The sequence below is a fragment of the Zophobas morio genome, unplaced genomic scaffold (assembly GCF_036711695.1).
Source record: "Zophobas morio isolate AGI-343-1 ecotype UQ-CSIRO unplaced genomic scaffold, CSIRO_AGI_Zmor_V1 ptg000155l, whole genome shotgun sequence".
Taxonomy (NCBI): Eukaryota; Metazoa; Arthropoda; class Insecta; order Coleoptera; family Tenebrionidae; genus Zophobas; species Zophobas morio.
This window is the reverse complement of record NW_026972259.1, coordinates 231,366-247,737: the sequence shown is the minus strand read 5'-3', so window position 1 is coordinate 247,737 and position 16,372 is coordinate 231,366. Positions and strand designations below refer to the sequence as shown.

At 31.3% G+C, this 16,372-nt stretch overlaps 2 protein-coding genes and 2 long non-coding RNA genes across 4 annotated transcripts; 2 read left to right on the top strand and 2 right to left on the bottom strand.

Moving 5' to 3' along the window:
• Positions 1-326: 326 nt before the first annotated feature.
• LOC135145471 (uncharacterized) lies at positions 327-3,347 on the bottom strand. Its single transcript, XM_064077575.1, has 9 exons — positions 3,281-3,347; positions 3,105-3,158; positions 2,901-3,001; positions 2,475-2,848; positions 2,362-2,410; positions 2,202-2,232; positions 2,084-2,144; positions 449-2,016; positions 327-398 (listed from the first exon to the last, which is right to left on the bottom strand). The coding sequence occupies exons 2-9, from the start codon at positions 3,144-3,146 to the stop codon at positions 327-329; spliced, it is 2,298 nt and encodes a 765-aa protein (XP_063933645.1). The 5' UTR covers positions 3,147-3,158; positions 3,281-3,347.
• Positions 3,348-4,918: 1,571 nt separating this feature from the next.
• On the bottom strand, positions 4,919-6,258 carry LOC135145507 (uncharacterized). Its single transcript, XR_010283470.1, has 3 exons — positions 5,952-6,258; positions 5,751-5,797; positions 4,919-5,641 (listed from the first exon to the last, which is right to left on the bottom strand). It is a non-coding gene; the product is annotated as an uncharacterized LOC135145507 (long non-coding RNA).
• Positions 6,259-8,145: 1,887 nt separating this feature from the next.
• On the top strand, positions 8,146-11,734 carry LOC135145470 (insulin-like growth factor-binding protein complex acid labile subunit). Its single transcript, XM_064077574.1, has 13 exons — positions 8,146-8,159; positions 9,920-9,934; positions 10,103-10,174; positions 10,228-10,299; positions 10,405-10,476; positions 10,533-10,604; positions 10,658-10,729; positions 10,827-10,898; positions 10,950-11,021; positions 11,125-11,196; positions 11,272-11,343; positions 11,400-11,629; positions 11,696-11,734. Exons 1-12 carry the CDS (start codon positions 8,146-8,148, stop codon positions 11,551-11,553), a joined length of 831 nt encoding a protein of 276 aa, XP_063933644.1. The 3' UTR covers positions 11,554-11,629; positions 11,696-11,734.
• Positions 11,735-14,059: 2,325 nt separating this feature from the next.
• On the top strand, positions 14,060-14,472 carry LOC135145493 (uncharacterized). Its single transcript, XR_010283461.1, has 3 exons — positions 14,060-14,150; positions 14,212-14,315; positions 14,400-14,472. It is a non-coding gene; the product is annotated as an uncharacterized LOC135145493 (long non-coding RNA).
• The last annotated feature ends 1,900 nt before the right edge of the window (positions 14,473-16,372 follow it).

Below are 16,372 nucleotides of genomic sequence, written 5' to 3'. Positions count from 1 at the left end.
GGTTAACATATTCATGAATTTTAATTTGTGGATGTCTTTCAAAAGGACAAATGAAAGTATAGTGAATTAATATATTATTCCAAATTAAACTAATTTTTTTTAGGAAAATAAAACTATTAGGACCAGTGCGCACTGTTCTAAGGCAATATTAGCGAAAAGGATGCAGCTCAATCTGGTTATCAGCTAGACTGCAAACTTAGCACTTAAATGAAATAACTACAAGTTTATAACTAAAAAACTAAAGATATTATACCAAAACTTCTTTAGCTTACTAAAAGAGCTAAACTTTATTATTAAAGTAAAATAAGCTTATAAAAACTCTGATATTATAAAGTTATTTCTTTCAGTATATTAATAACGCATTCTTCGAGGTGAATTCGTTTTTGTTCCAAAGATTGCTATATTAGAAATACTCGAGATTAAGTCTGTTATCAAAAAATATTTTTACCATTATAGAGTGCAGTTCATAAGAGTATTGAGCACTTGTTATAAAATATTTGTATAATGCGCGTAGCAAGTTTCGAGAATAAGAGGAAGCCCCAATTCCTGCGAAGGCCTCACGGTTGTCGTCAACAGTATATAGTTGCTTGCAGTCCTTCAGCACTTCTTTTCTTTTTCTGCATATGTTTTGTAATTCCTCATTAAGTTGGTAGCAGCGTTCTGTTAACGACTCTTGAATTTTTAGCCGTTGAAGAAAATTGTCTTCGAGGTTTTTATTATTAGATTCCTTTGAGAACACTTCATGAGCCTCAGTAAGGCAGTTTATTTTTTTCTCTACTAATGTCTTTGCATGTTCCTCTTGGGAGTCGGTACCAAGATGTTTAAGTATTCCCTTTTCTATTAGCATGTCTTTCTTTGAATCACTGGCAAGTCCGGTTGTCTTACTTATTCCAAACAAAATAGGTTTGTAAGGTCTTCCAAGGTCTGATTTATTTCCTTTACTTTTTTTATCATCCTTATTTAGCCTAACATCCCCCTCTTTTTTTCTTGTAGGCAAAAGAGATAAATATTTTTTCGTTTTTGTTTTCAAAGAAGAAAGTTCCAAAGCAGGAGCAACAGAAGAATCGAAATTTAAATTCAGATTAGTGTTGCTTCGTATTTTGTTAAAAGGCTCCAAAGGTCTTGGACCAAGTTGCAATAGTTGAAGTATAAGTTCGTTATCTTTTTGATAATCAGCTTCCGTACAACTCACAGGCTTTCTGTAGCCACGCCGGTTTACTATGGCTTTTTTCCTGCCTTTCTTATTTATGGGTACGTGGATTTTCACGTGCCTTCTAGAATTGATTTCTATAGCTTTTAGTTTTTTAGAGTCGTTAGGAGTGCTCTTGTGAGCGACTTTATTAAGACAAACAAAACTTTGGGTGATTCCAAGCTTTTTAGTTTTAAAGGTTAAAGGAGGTGCTTGGCTCACTGTCGTGAGTGAATTTTCAATATTCGGACCTGAATCGCTTGCGAAGAAATCTTTTTGCACAAAATCTTCTGTCAATACTTCTGAACTAGTTACTTTTCTGAACTCGTTAATACAGCTTACAACAGGGTCCTCTTTTCTTTCGCGCGAATCCACGTTCTCAATAGCAGACGAGCGGTCTGGTGCCGTGATGCTTCTTTGAACAAGAGGGGGAATAATTTCGTTTTCAGAGATCTTTAAGGAAGTCGCCTTCTGACTGTCTACGTCTTCGTCATCCCCCATTTTTTGCAGTGGAGGGGTTTTAAAATTTTCTGTACTAAGTGCTTCCTTTTTGGTATCTTCGCTTATTTCCTGTGTATCGTTTTTCTTTTTAAAGCACTCAAAAGGACTTTTTTTCTTGTTGTAGGCCCTTCGATTTGGATTGTGTGGAAGCTCTTCAACTTGAAATTGTAATACTAGACTAACTTGTTCTTTATTTTCTAGTGTGGAGTGTTCATCCAATCCAACAAAATGTTTATTTCCAAAAGAGGAGAACGAGGCGCATTTATTAATCGATGAGGACTTTAAAATAACTGTGGCTTCCCCTTCAGCATACACAAGTTCTGACTCTGTAGGGTTATATTATTTCAAAGGAGATATTAAAAAACTATACAGAGTTGTAATTTTAAATAATACTTGGTTTATTGGTATCTTCGTGTTGTAACTTCTCTGAAACCTGACTTTCAAGGCTATCAGGCTGATTCAATTATAATAGAATTATTTTTTAATAGCTTGTAAAATTAAGGAAACTTACAGGATTTTGTGTCGTTGGGTCGCGGCTTGCACTGCGGGAAAACACGTTAAGGTCATTAAAAACATGAATAAGTCAATAAACATAAACGGTTTGTACATAAACTAGAAGGTTTAAAAGGTACAAAACTACTAGTTAGTCTGCCTTGAAAATTTTAAATTACCTTCCTATACCCGCCCTTACACAGACATCACCTGTCCTGGAAGGTGCACCTACCCCATATTGTGTTAAAAAAGACAAAGCTGAAACTAAGTTGACTAGAAAGATTTAATTTACTTTGTTTCGTAATGGTTTTTTCGCTAGATAAAGAATCAATATTAATAAATGCATCTTCTTCGTCCAGTGACAACTTTAAAAGTTTTCTGCTTGTTACAGGTAGAGTTTTTTTACTTATAATCTTATCAAAATTTGAGATGTTGCTTTCTTTTTCACTTATAACAAGTTTTTGTGAAAGGTTTCTAAACTCACTGGTATTTGGCGTAGCAGAAAATTCTTCATTTAAGCATAGAAACTGCTGACAAATGGAAGTTTTCGGCCTTTTAACAATCTCGCACTGTAGAGAAGAGGAACGCGTTATAATTTCGGAATGTTCGGAAGGGGTAGTATCATAATGGTGGGGACCTTGGTGCTGTACAATATCTTGGCTTTTGCTAAGGGTTGAGTATCTTAACGCAAGTACAATTCCATTAAAAATTTTGTTACCTGGTTATCGGGTGGTGCAAAAGTTTTAAATTAGGTGTGGCGAAAAGGGTGCTCGATACCGCAGGCAAGGCAAGAGGAAATGTAGTAGTTGATAGCTTTCCCTTAAATGCAATTGTGTGAACTTTATTAAACTAATAAATTATTTATACCAGAATATAGTATTAACACTGTTAGTAAGCTTTTAACTCTCTCCAGAAAAGTAACCTGGTAAATTGGAAGAACAGGTAGAGCAATGGAAATCTTCATATTTGGGGTAGTCTTTTAAATAAAAAGGTATTACATATTGCTTACACTTTATAATTACAGGTTAATTTTTATACAATAAAGAAGCGGGAAATGATTCTTTAATACCCAACGTTATATAAGTTATAATGACTCACAACAACTTAACTTCACTGAAGGAAGTGAAAAAATTGGTCCAATGAGTTTACGCTTCACAACAATTAATTATTGCAATCAAATTATAGCGCCAAAAGATTTGAGATAAACGAAAAGAGTTTACTGAATTACTTTGAGGTTACACTGGAGCTAATGTGATCCCTTAACGAAATAGATACAAATATGACTAATATTTACATGGATCGGTGGTGTAACCCTCTTGCCTTAAGTTCGAGTTACCGTAACAAAGACCACCTCTTCACAGCAAAGCCCCAAGTTACTAAACAGTCGTGAGCTACTTGAACTTGAAACTTTTTGCTACAAACATTAAAACGCTATACTTGACTATGTATGTCAGCACCATAAATAAATAATAAACTTAAAGGCAAAGTTAAATGGAAACTATGCACTATGGTTGAAAGTAAGTGAACCTAGTATTTACCCTAATTAAAGTGCATTACGAAATTTACATTTAAATTTTTTTTTTGAGTTAATTGTAACGCTATGCGTCAAGTGCTGATAATATAAAATATTTAACAGTAATAGAGTGGGCGTAGATGTTTCGGATATTAAATTGTGAATATGCAAAGGGAGGGGAGCTAAGTTAAGCAAAACCCTACAGGGCGTTTATTTTTTTTAATATATGGAGTATACTTAATATATTATTTGATAGGGGCTAAATATTGAAAACAATTACTTTAATTAAAAATAAAATTATATTAAAAAAGTTAAATTTTAATTTAAGGTGGTAACTTTATTTTATCACACCATTGAATATTTTTACTTTACGATATAACTCAAATAATTATCAAAACTCAATGGATTCACATTGCTGTATCCTTATACTTGATTAACCAGATTAACTACATAAAATATTTTTTTACACCTTATAGCATAGTGACACGCAAAAATAGTCACTTGCCCTCTAGCATTTGGGGTAGTCTGGAATGGCCCATTTAAACCATCGCTCACGTTGTATAGCGGAGATGGTCTTAGTATTAAGATATTTGCTTTATTTATGTGCTTATTTAAAATATTATATGAAAACATTATGTTGTTCCAAATTAATCATAAACTTTATCTATGTGTCACGCCATTTTATAGCCTGATAGAATTTCTTCAAGTTCGTTTAACTCACAACCTAACTTTATAAATGGTTAATATATTAAAAACCGATTTACTTATCTACAACACTATATTAAATCGTACAAAATTGTTTCGAGGGTACTCGTATACTAGTCTTTTAAATTACTAGATTTTTACAGGATCCGCAAAAAAGAAACCCACCAATAGAACTATTTGTTTTGATCTCGTTTAGTTTTTTTTTAAGGTTATTATGATGGTTACGGAGGGAAACGGCTGTAAATTTTACGCGTTGCAGGAAGGTAGATAGTTAAATTTAAGACTACTTTTCTTGCTTTTCTTGTCTTTTACAGATATAATTTGCCTTTTTATCGTGTTTATTCTACCACATAATTCGCAGTTGTGATTTTCTTAAAGGACGAGCTTTTTTGCTGTATAGTTCATCCTCTCAAGGTATAACTTTCTAATTTGTCGACTTGCATGCTTTTTTCAGCAATAAAAAAAGTATACTACTTTTAAGTGCGAAGAGATAGTCGAGCGCTTCTAGAACAATACTATAGTGTTATTACCGAGAAATCCAACTTCACTACACATTTATGAGAGCTATAGTTTTATAAAGCGCTGCTATTTTGGCGTGTTATTTGGTCTATTTCTAGTGTCATGTTATTTGATATGGGGCATGTATCCCTGTGGTATTTCTGCATCTTTTTTTGCAGCGTTGCTAATTTTCTGACTTTTGCCGCTAAAAATTAATTGGGATTTTTTTACCAAGTTCCTGGAGTTTGTAGTTGTAGCGCTGATTTTTAAGGCTAAGAGAAGAGCCCCTTCTTGCAAGAATAGGAGAAAGGGTCAGCCTTTTTACGGTAAAGCTTTTCTAGTAAGGTTTAATGTAGAAGGGACTAGTCCATTTTCACCAAGTGTTAGATAACTATAACAAATTTTTAGGGTTCGGGAATTTTTTTTTTCGGCTTTTTATTGAGGATTACTTCCAACGAGTTAGTGTATTGGAGATAGTAAAGGACCGCAAGAAAGTTATAAATAAAGAATCGAAGTTAAGGGAAAAATTGGTGGTAATAAAAGTAAAATAAAAGTGACTAACAAGGAGTAGTAAAAGAAAAAAAAAGAGTTAACGTTGCTCAATTCTTAAATAAGAAAAAACCTAGTGTTGACAGTGCAAACCTTAAAACATAAGAGAGCAAGAGAGACGGGTTCGATGCGTAGCTTTAAACGTGTTATGAGGAGGGAACTCGCAAATTGATGACACTACTTCCTGTAAATTCCTATGATTAAAGTTTTTAAAATAAATAACATATAAACGTTCTCTTAAAATGTTAAATTAAGGACTAATAGTAACAGTTAAAAAAACATTAAAATGTATAATATACTTACGACATAAGGAATAAAATACCAGCGCTGGAATAATTAACTCAGATTGTCTTTTGTATTTAAAAAAAAATTATTGAACGAAAAGAGAACAAAAAAACGAAACAAAAACACCATTAGCAATAGCTCATTAAAATATCTTTTTATAGAACTCTTAAGATTGTTTATTATAAAAACCTTAATTATAGGAATCTATTAGAAGTGTACCAAGTTCCGGGTTGCAAGTTACTTTTGGAAAACTGTGGTCACCTTATTACGGCCTTGCAAAGGATACAACTACTAGAGCATCTCATCAAAATTAAAACTTTACTACGAACAAAATAGCTTGTAGATGTCAATCACTGTCTTTCACTTCTTCTAGTAAATACGCAGTCAAGCTTTCTTCATCCAATGAACTTTTTTTAAAGTTTGAGTGACTACGGAAGCAGTATAGACCTTGCATTATCAGTATGCTGTAGGCCCGAAGTTTAAAATAGTTAGAAGTTGAAAACTAAAAACTTCTCAGGTTTATAAAAATTTTGCTCCCTTGGACGGGTCCCTACTAAACCCAAATAGTTGCAGTTCCCTACACTGGTATATACAAATTATTATAAACTAACAGCCAGGCACCTCCTTTTCATTTCCTTTAAAGCCTATGAAACGGTTAAGGCCATTTGACCGTTTAAGGTTGCTGTTTAAAAGGGCATCGTTGCTTCAAAATAATATTATTTCTATAAAAGTAATAAGTGCCTAAGTGCCTAGAAAGGAAAGATAAGGAAATAAAAGGTAGAATTAAGCGATATGAAAGTTTAAGAATTACGTGGAAACAGAATTTAAGTAAAGTAGCTGAGCTCCCGCAAAGAATTAAATACGCGGAAATAGCGCTTTCTGTTAGGTACTATAAAAAAATTTCCGTTAATATAGTATGGTGTTTTAATATAATCGAATTCAACTTTATATATAACGTATTTAATCGTCGCATCATTTAGATTTTAACTGCCAAATTTTTTAGCAACAAAGAACAGGGTTTTATTCAAAATTAATGAGTTTGATATAAAAAATTATTAGGCTCACAGCTTTATTATTTTGTTACAAAAAGTTTCATTTTTATTGTATACTTCTGAACTTTGTGAAGAAAAGGTTAGACTAAACTATTTGATATTAATAGAAATTTGGAATCAAAAGAGATGGTGTTTAAAATTTTCTTTTAAACATTTAGACTTTTTAGTAGTTTACGCCCTCCAAACGTTAAGCTTTTAACAAACTATCTTATAAAAAGTTATTGACAGCTATCCGTCACCCTATAGACCAAAACTTATTAAAATTGTTCTCTAGATGATAAAGCTGAAACATCCTTACATCTTTATAGACTGATTGAACTCCACAAAACAAAAGAAATGAAATTGTTGTTTATTAAGTTTATTTCTTTAACGGGCAAAGCTCTGGGGCTTTAAAAAGATTTGTTTTACGTTCTCAGATAACTATATCACTTCTTTATGTTGGTTGCTGCCTAATCCGTTAGAACGTGGCACTCAAACTTACTGAAGTCTGTTTCAGAGACAGAGCCTGTCGTTTGCGGTCAAGTTTCATAGACCTACTCTTGCAAATTGAGCCTAAACGGTAAGTGGTAAACATAGTAACCAGTAACCTCTAAAGGGTTAAAAGAAACAATTTATACGTAAAGCAAATTAAAAAATATAGATTATACCTACCAGTTAAAATTACTAAAAACGCAAACGCATACCCTCGGTTGCGCAGAGAGTCTATATTTTAACTGCGCGCTGTAAGTAAATCTTACCATACAGCTAGGCTTAACAAACTTTAAACTAAACTTTAATGTTTTAAATTTATTTAGACATATATGCTCTTAAAAAAAGTTCACCAAAATTCTTTAAAAAATAAAAAATTATTTTAATAATATTCATTAATAAACCGCATTTGGACAACGCATATTCTTATGAATGACCCAACTTGTGATGATAAAGTTTATTAATAAAAATTACGTAATCAACTGCGACCTTTTAAAAAAAACTTAACATTCGTTTTTTAATACCTGTCTATTTTTTAAGTTTTAACCTTGGTCATATTTTTTTATGCAGATATTATTCCTTCTTTTCCCATTCCTGGTGGGAGGGGGGGAAGTGGGAGAGGTTCGTGGTTGCTTTGTATTAAAAGTTTGGCACAACATTATAAATAAAAAATAGTTTATATTTAAAAAATATTTGCCTGCACTTTTTCATTTGTATTGCAATTAAAAAACTCATTTATTTTGAATATACACTTATTAGTAAACTTATTTGTAGCTCCTGCCAGGATAACCCTAGTTACCATTGTTTTTAGAAGTTGTAAATTTGAAGTAGCTTTTTATAAATATATTGCTCTCAATATTATTTAAGGAACATACAAATTCAAACGTTATAGTATGATCGAGGTAGAGTAACCTGTCGGAGTTAACCACAACTCCTTAAGAGAGAGCCCACAGTAGAGTGCGATTAATCCGCAATAGGGGTACAGTTCGACATGATCTGCCCAACAAATAAAAATGTAAAACTCAACTTTTACACATGGTGTCAATCTTAGCCACCCAAAGGATTATCTAAATTTAGAATATTATGTAATGCTATTTATACTCATACAGTTTATTATAAATATTATATTAATTAGCTTCGCAAGCCCTTTTAGGTACCTTTTAGTAAATTAGTTTTAATTTATTTTTAGTTATCTAATTTTAGGGTATATAATAACAACTTAAAGTTGAGCAGATATAGGAGGTACAACCTTCTTTATAGAGGTTGTTAATTACTTAACTAATGACTGGTGGTTAAATTAAATTTTTTGACTAGATTAATTATAGAGCGCATCCGAATAAAAAACGCAAGTTTTCTGTATTTAAGTGTGTTAATTGAAACTGTAAACTTAATTAGTGTACTCACCGCAACTAGCATGCACTTCAGTGTATTCATTTTCTTATTTCTTCTAACTTTGAATGAGAGGCGAATAATCTCTCAAAACAGATGTGATGAACCATATTCTATTAGTAACTTGTACGTTTTTCTTCAAACTAAGAATTTAAAATAGGAGAGCATTTAACTTTTTAACTATTTTTAGTTATAGCATAAATAGATGATTCTCTGTCTTTATTAAAAATATAATAAAATATATTTTCATCACAACTGAATGAAACATATTCTCAATAACAGAGATTTATCAATATGTTCTTTGAATGAGGTGCCTCCTGCACGACATCTATCTTCCAAATTGACAACTTTGTGAGTTCTATAAAAACTAACGAAGATAATATATAAATATATATTTAATAGAAAACTTAACCACAACGCAATTTTAGAAATCCCAAAGTATACATTCCGTGGTCTTACTTCTTTAACCGCGCTGTAAGTATAAATTTGTTATAAGCTTGTTTGCCTGTGAACAGTAAAAATTTTTAAGAGCACGAGGCATATCAAGAATTGGGAATAGATTAGTTATACAGTACTTCATTGCTTTAAGGTTTAGTAAGAAGATAAAAATAAAAAGTCAGTTTTTATAAAAAAATACTTATATAAACAGACAATAATTAAAACTATCACATGACTAGTATGAACGTTGCAGCTGTATTAACTTTACTAATATATTATCATGGAATAGATAATAAGTTTTCTAATTTAAAATTTGGTGCGTAAATTTATTTTTTCTGTAGATTATAAAATACAAATAATTGAATTTTTTAGTCTAAATAAAGATATTAATGTGGATATTTAGTAAAAAACAAGCGCTGCTGTTAAAAAAAAGAGAAAATGTATCCTTTTTAAAAATTTAAATTGTTAAAATAAACAGTAGTTTCAAAATGCCCTTAAAAGTTACAAAATTGATTTCTATACGCGATTATATTTCACGATGTCCAAAGACTTTGAACCAAAAATTAACTATTTCCGACACGTGACTTGTCAAAAAGGCTCCTCTATTGTTTAAAATCCTTCCGTTTTTCACATTCCATATGTATTAGCCCATAAAATTTTAGCTTGCATCTTTACAACAGTGCCAGTGCACACCTAAATATGTTGTGGGCACGAGAATTTTTCAACCGCATAAAAGTAGATAATAATTCTTTTTAAAGAAGTTCTGAAGTTATGACCTCGAGTTTTATTACCTTCTGAATAGAAGAAAAAATTGCTTTGAAAAAAAGTAGTGTAATTGAGTTTAATTCAGAAAAGGTTTAACAAAGTTATTGCCTCACCTATTATATCATAATAGTTTTGTGTTAGCTGAGAGTTCGTTTCATTATCAAATAGTTTTTTTTCGCGATAAATTCACCTTAAAGATTATATATTTAATAAACCTTTTTAAGTTATGACTTAAGTTTGACTTTACCTTTCGCAAAGATACTTGCAAGAGAACAGTATTCGTTTCATAGCGGCGGCAGCTTTTGAAAAAGTTAAGGAATTGAAATATTTGTAAGGAAAAATTGAAGAAAAAGTGAGATATATTGTTTAAGTATAATTTGTAGAGATCTGAGCTACAACGAGCTATTTACCCTTGAGTCAGGTCTCTTTCACGGGCTAGAAAAACTTACTTATTTGTAAGTTTTATTAATGTTATTGTGCGTCATGAATAAAATTATTTCTTTCCACATTTTAATTAAATTTGCATTTTTTTTTTTTTTTTTTTTTTTTTATCTATTTAGAGATTTAAGCCACAACAGGCTCGTATTTCTAAATAACGACTTTTTTAAAGGGTTGAGTAGTCTTCAGTACTTGTTAGTTCCATTAATATTAGGCTATTTCATGATTCATAACTTAATTAGCTATATAGATCGCTTAACAATAACGGGATTAAAGTAATTCCTGAAAGTTTTTTTGAGGAATTAAAGGAATTGAAAGCTTTGTACGTTTTTAGAGTTCGATAGTTGTCTTTTTAAAAAGAATTTTGCTGTTTAGGTGGTTATTTGAAAACGAGCTTACGGAGTTACGAGGAAATTCTTTTAGGGGACTCGAAAATCTAAGTTATTTGTAAGAAAAGAACTGGTAGTATATATAAAAGAAATAACAAAGTGAAAAGTTTGTGTGCAAAAGTAGTCGTCGAGGCTTTTATTTAATGTTTCTACAGATCAATCGGCAGAAACAAGATATTTTCAATTAGCGAAAGCGCCTTTAGAGGGCTACCACTATTAGCCTTTTTGTAAGCCGCAAAATTTATTAAAAAAAACTTTCAACTATCAAAACTTTAAAGGCGGCTGTCCAACAACCGTCTAAATTCCGTTGACGCTAATATGTTTAAAGATCTTGTTAACCTGCAAATGTTGTAAGTTTTTGGTTTAAACGTATATTAAAATGTTATACTAAAGTGTAGTTATTCACTAAAGTTTTTTTTGTCTTTAATTTTTTAAAATTTTTCGTTACGTTAGATTTTTGGGCTCTAACTCCATCACACTTATTGCAAAAAATTCTTTTACGGAGCTTACAAAACTAACTTACTTGTAAGTTTAAAAAAAAATTGCTCTATTTTATTTATATTTCTTATTCATATTTTCTACTTATTTCACATTTCTAAGAGATTTAACTGAAAACTCATTAGCGGTCATCGAGCCCGATGCATTCAAAGATGCCTTTCCTTATACGAATCTGTCAGTTTTCTGCTAACATATTTCCTTTCTATGTAAAAACTTTCATGCCTTGATAGGTCAATTACACCGCCTTCCCAACAGTTTCACTGCTGCTCTCGTCTTATCTACCAAAACGTTATCACCTTTACCAGCAAATTATGCTCATATAATGGAGTTGCTGTGGACTACAGCAGCTTTCCTAGAATTTTTTGTGATCATGATAATTTATAGTTCGGTTAGAGGAGCTCCGTATCTTTAATAAAAAATTTCCTTGCTTGCTTTTAGATTGCAACTTACTGGCAACAGAGTATATATTTAGTTGATAACTTTATCTAAATTAAGTTTATCTAAATGATTTAATTACTTTATTCAGTGATGCCCAATACGTGTCATAAGCTAATTGATAAAAGCAGAAAATCTCATAACGGGACTTGAGCTTTTAAGTACAAGAAAGGTGCGAGCCGTGTGCCCTTTTAGCTATAGCGATTATACATAGGCTGCAAAGATGGTTATCCTCACGGGACTTTAGATGATAATAAAAGAAAACACCGATGTAGACGCAAGAATCTCTTTAAGTCTGGTTCATATTTGAGCAAGCAGTAACTGTGGAGGGAAGTAAGAAGTTATGAGCGAATGCGTACGGACGCAATATATATCCTTTTGACTGTGTTGGGAGCACCTGAAAAGATATAATAACCTATCCTCATCATTACAGACGGGAAGGCGCTGGTACTAGTCGGGCCAGGAATTGGCTTTAAGTAAATTTACAAAGAACATACTTCTTGCTATTGCAGTAAATTCTGTAAAAAAAAGATGATCTACACAGAGCGCAAAGTTGAGGAGATCATAATTGTTTTAATTGCCAATTGACCCATCTAGGAACGCCATTAAACATTAGCGTTATTATGCGGAGGGGGGAGACTAAATTGTGTCTGATGTTAAAACATTTCCGAAATTCTGCTTAAAGTTTTTCTAGATTATTCTATTTGTTTGAATAAAATAGTTGTACCATTTAAAAGAAAAAACTACCCATAACGACTCTATTCGCGTGGTCGTTCTTTTGTTTTGCATTCTTTGAGTGCTTTTCGGTTACGGTCTGCAGGGCCTTATATCTTGTAATACTGACGCCACTGTTATTCTGGTCTTAAGGGGCTAGAACTAATAGATAGCGGCACCAGTCTTAAAGATTCTTATGGTTATGACTTTATACAGATAGAAGAGGCAAAGGACAAAATATCACTTTTAAGAAATTGATTAGTAAAAGAGGTGTTTAGTTTTGTATTTACTTAAGAACTAAAAATTATTAACTCCAATCCTCTGAGCAGTAGCGAAGATTATAGAGCAGTTATAACTTTTTTAGCGCTATAACTTTACAGAAACTACACTAATTATCTACAAAGTTAGACTATTTACTATACAGCTATCTAAACAAAAACACTTTCTCCTATTGATAAAACTGATCAAAAACCTTAGAAACATATCGGATAGAAGGTTTAAATTCTAATTTATTAAAAATTTTAAAACAAATTTATAGTTTTATGATAACTTTCACTTATTACCGAGGTGCAATAAATAAAAATTTCGACACTTGTCTCTAACAAAGTTATTCCTCGATGAAATTTTTTAGGTCCGTTTTGTATCTTAATATTTTTGGATTATTCCCCTTTGCATATTTCTCACACCTAAGATTTAACAAAAAAAATAATTTTTTATCACGTTGGACGTTCACCACATATTTCAACAAGTCTGCTAATCTAACTTCATTAGTGTTCTATCTGTGTCAACACTATAAATAGTAACTAAAATAAGCACAATAAAGATTACTTGACAGGTTAATATGTAAAATTATATATATGTTAATAAAACTTCCGCATTATAAACACTTAACAGGCAAGTTGTCAAAGTAGCACAGCAGTTAAGAATACTGACGAGTAAACTCAAAATCGCGGGTCAGTTTCCCCCGGCGAAACTCCCTTTTTCGATCTTTCATGGAATCCCTCGAAAAGCAAAGAAAATGGCGATGTTTTAGTATATGTTGAATCCTCCTTGTGTCAAAATTAAATTTCCAAATTTCTTAAATGAAGCTAATTACTGTATGTTGGGGTAATAGATGTTCGTAAGTATAATATTAAAAACGACGAACTTTCTAATAACTAGAACCCTTTCGGTTTTTAAGTTATAACAATATATTTATTAAAAAATATTTATAAAGGAGGGGTAGAGTGGTGGTGGCGCAGGTAAGATACTGGCTTGTATGTGTAGTTGGAATTAATTAAATAAGTTAAATTATTCTGTCTGAGGTCTCCAAAATATCAAATACTTGTACTCTATTTGTTTTACTTAAAGCCATATTCCTCCTTTCTCAACAATTAACAAAAGAGTGTAAGTAAAAACAATAGAAAGAACTCGATAAAAAACGTTATGCACTAATTAATTGATACTTTTTACATATATAAGTAGTTTGGCGCAACTTCAGTCTTCTTCAGCAGAGGTTACAGCGCAATAAAGTAGTAAAAAAAGTTTATTTCCGCTCCAGATTAATATAATAGATTTTTGTACTTAGTTTCGTGATGCTTTGGCTACGTTTGCATACATAGCAAATTTTTATGGCACGTTGCTTCGTAAGCTTTAGCACGCGCAATAACACGCAGCCTTTTAAGTTTGCTCGGATAGCAATTGATACGGCCACCTTTACCTTTACTATGTTGTCATACACTCAAAAGAGGGTTTTATAATGCAAAAAAGAAGTTATTCTAAAGAAATATGTATTCTACAACAGGCTGTTAACTTATTTTGCTTACGTGGAGGCTTTGAGCTACCTTTATCAGGTAACTTCCACGTTTAGAACACATTTACCTCAAAACATGTCTCAGCTTTAAAAATCGGTAGACATTGTAAAGAAACATGATAGAGCTGCGTGTCAGGATATTCTTATAAATATTGCCTGCTCTCGTTGTATACTGAAAAATATGGAGCACAAATATTTTTTTCAGGTATCACTTAGAAGATTTAATTATAAACTCTCTTTATATTAGGTCGTTAGTTTTTACTTTAAAGGTAAATTTATTTTTATAAAGGTCACAGAACTTCTTAAGCAAATTTACGGTCGCTGTGAGGAATCTAAAAAATTTCTTGAGCCGAATAAGTTTTTCTTTTATTTAAAGGAACTTTCTTTTTCAGTAAGAAGTATGCTTAAAAAATGTTTTTATAACTTTCACTTCGGGTTTTCAATAATTTAGAGTTTATTATACTTTCTTCTTTTTTCAAAGGAGAAAAGACCTTCTATTTTACCTCTTGTAAACTACTTTTTTAAGCAAAATGATCGGAAATACAGGAAACGTATCGCCGTAAAACCACTACATATTGCACTTAATATCTAATATTCTTAAAGTTAATTGCCAATGTCAAGAAATATTATAAACGTATAGTGAATTAAAAACTATTGTTAGCTATAAAAAAAGTTTACATAGCCATTTAATTGCGTGCTTGCTAAATTTCAAATGTTTCTTAAGGCTTTTGTAAGCAGTAGTAAGTGTGTAACTAGCTTTAGTATTACTTTGCGAAAACGCACTATAGAATTATTATGTATTCAGGGTTTGTATTCTTTTTTTAGTTAATGTCTTATATTTCCATGATGTGCCGACTTAGTTTTATTATGAATAGGAATCTATAATTCGCCCTGAAATTACTTCAGAACTGTTGTTAAAGAAAGAAAAAACTCTTAAGAATGTTTGCGATAAACTATTATTATTTTTGGATTCTCTGAGTGAATTTTTAATGGTTCGTCGTGGTTATTTTAGGAACACAGTAGCATTTTTTTTTAAAAAAAGAACTGAATTAATTTTGCGGCAACAGAGAACTGACTATTCCTGAATTTTTATTAAAAGTAATTATAAAATTGATTTAAGTATTTATTAATTTAACGACCACTTTGCTACTTTAAAGGTTTTTAGAAACACAAAAGCGCAAAAAAATAACCTTTAGAGCTTTTTAGCTGTAGTTGCGATGCCAAAAAAGTTTATTCAACAAAGATTTTTTCCAAAGTAAAATTTATTAATTTCGGTAAAACTTTTAAGAGGAATGTATTATATATGTAAGTAAAACTTAATAATAAAGTCGGCAATTTAAATATTAGAATATCTGGCTTTCATTCTAAAATTAACTTAAAAATTTCTAATTTAGAAAAAAAATTAATTTAAACTTTAGATTTTGATAAAAAAAAATTACTTTCATTTTTTTCCCCTTTCACCCAATATTATTATTAAATTATATATAGCGTTCCAAAGTTAGAAACTTGTAATCCGAATCAAACTATTAAGATTTTAAACCTTTTGTATCGGATATAAGTTTACTATTATCTGGTAGTAATAAACTTTTATTAAGCTGAGTTATCTAATTTATTTATTAATACATTTTTATAAATATAGTCCTTTTTGGAAAATGGAGAGTATCCCATAAGCGATGAAATTAGTGGAGGGGAAGCTCCTAACAAGTATATTTTTTCTTTGTTTAACGGTAAGATGATAGTGGTAACAATATTAATATTAATATTTATATTAATATTAATATTAATAGAATTAAGCGAAGCATCAACGACGGCTGATCAATTGCTTTCTTTAGTAAAAGTTAAAGAGAGCTGCAAAGTCGAGTACGCTCAACTCGACGAGGAAGACGAACGCACTTAGTCGTTACTTAAATACTAAATAAATTGGTAGCTTGAAAATAATTCTTACATAAGTCGCCAAAAATCATTTATTAACGCCATATACAGCGCCGCTGGAGCAAGTATTACTATGCAACATTCCGTGTTTAGTTTGCTTTATTGCAGAAGTCGTACAGATAAACACCCGCTGGTCCAATAAGTTTCTAACAAGTAAAATGTTATTGTCGAATAAAGTAATCGATCAAATCGCCTTCATACTTTCATGTCCTCTAATGAGAGATTTACGAGATCGCGAATATTTTTAACTTTATTCATCACATGGTGTATATTTTGAGCTGTAATGCCCGCCATGCACCTTAGTAAGTTCTTTTAAGAAAAGTGTCAAAG

What these genes read in the sequence shown, in the direction of transcription:
- LOC135145471 (XM_064077575.1), bottom strand. Translation starts at nt 3,146, where the DNA reads ATGAAGATTTCCATTGCTCTACCTGTTCTTCCAATTTACCAG. An exon ending in AAAAACCATTACGAAACAAA is followed by an intron (nt 2,411 to 2,474) that starts GTAAATTAAATC and finishes AATATGGGGTAG; the next exon opens with GTGCACCTTCCAGGACAGGT. An exon ending in ATGAACTGCACTCTATAATG is followed by an intron (nt 399 to 448) that starts GTAAAAATATTT and finishes TTTCTAATATAG; the next exon opens with CAATCTTTGGAACAAAAACG.
- LOC135145470 (XM_064077574.1), top strand. An exon ending in CTACCACTATTAGCCTTTTT is followed by an intron (nt 10,899 to 10,949) that starts GTAAGCCGCAAA and finishes AAAACTTTAAAG; the next exon opens with GCGGCTGTCCAACAACCGTC. An exon ending in CTTGTTAACCTGCAAATGTT is followed by an intron (nt 11,022 to 11,124) that starts GTAAGTTTTTGG and finishes TCGTTACGTTAG; the next exon opens with ATTTTTGGGCTCTAACTCCA.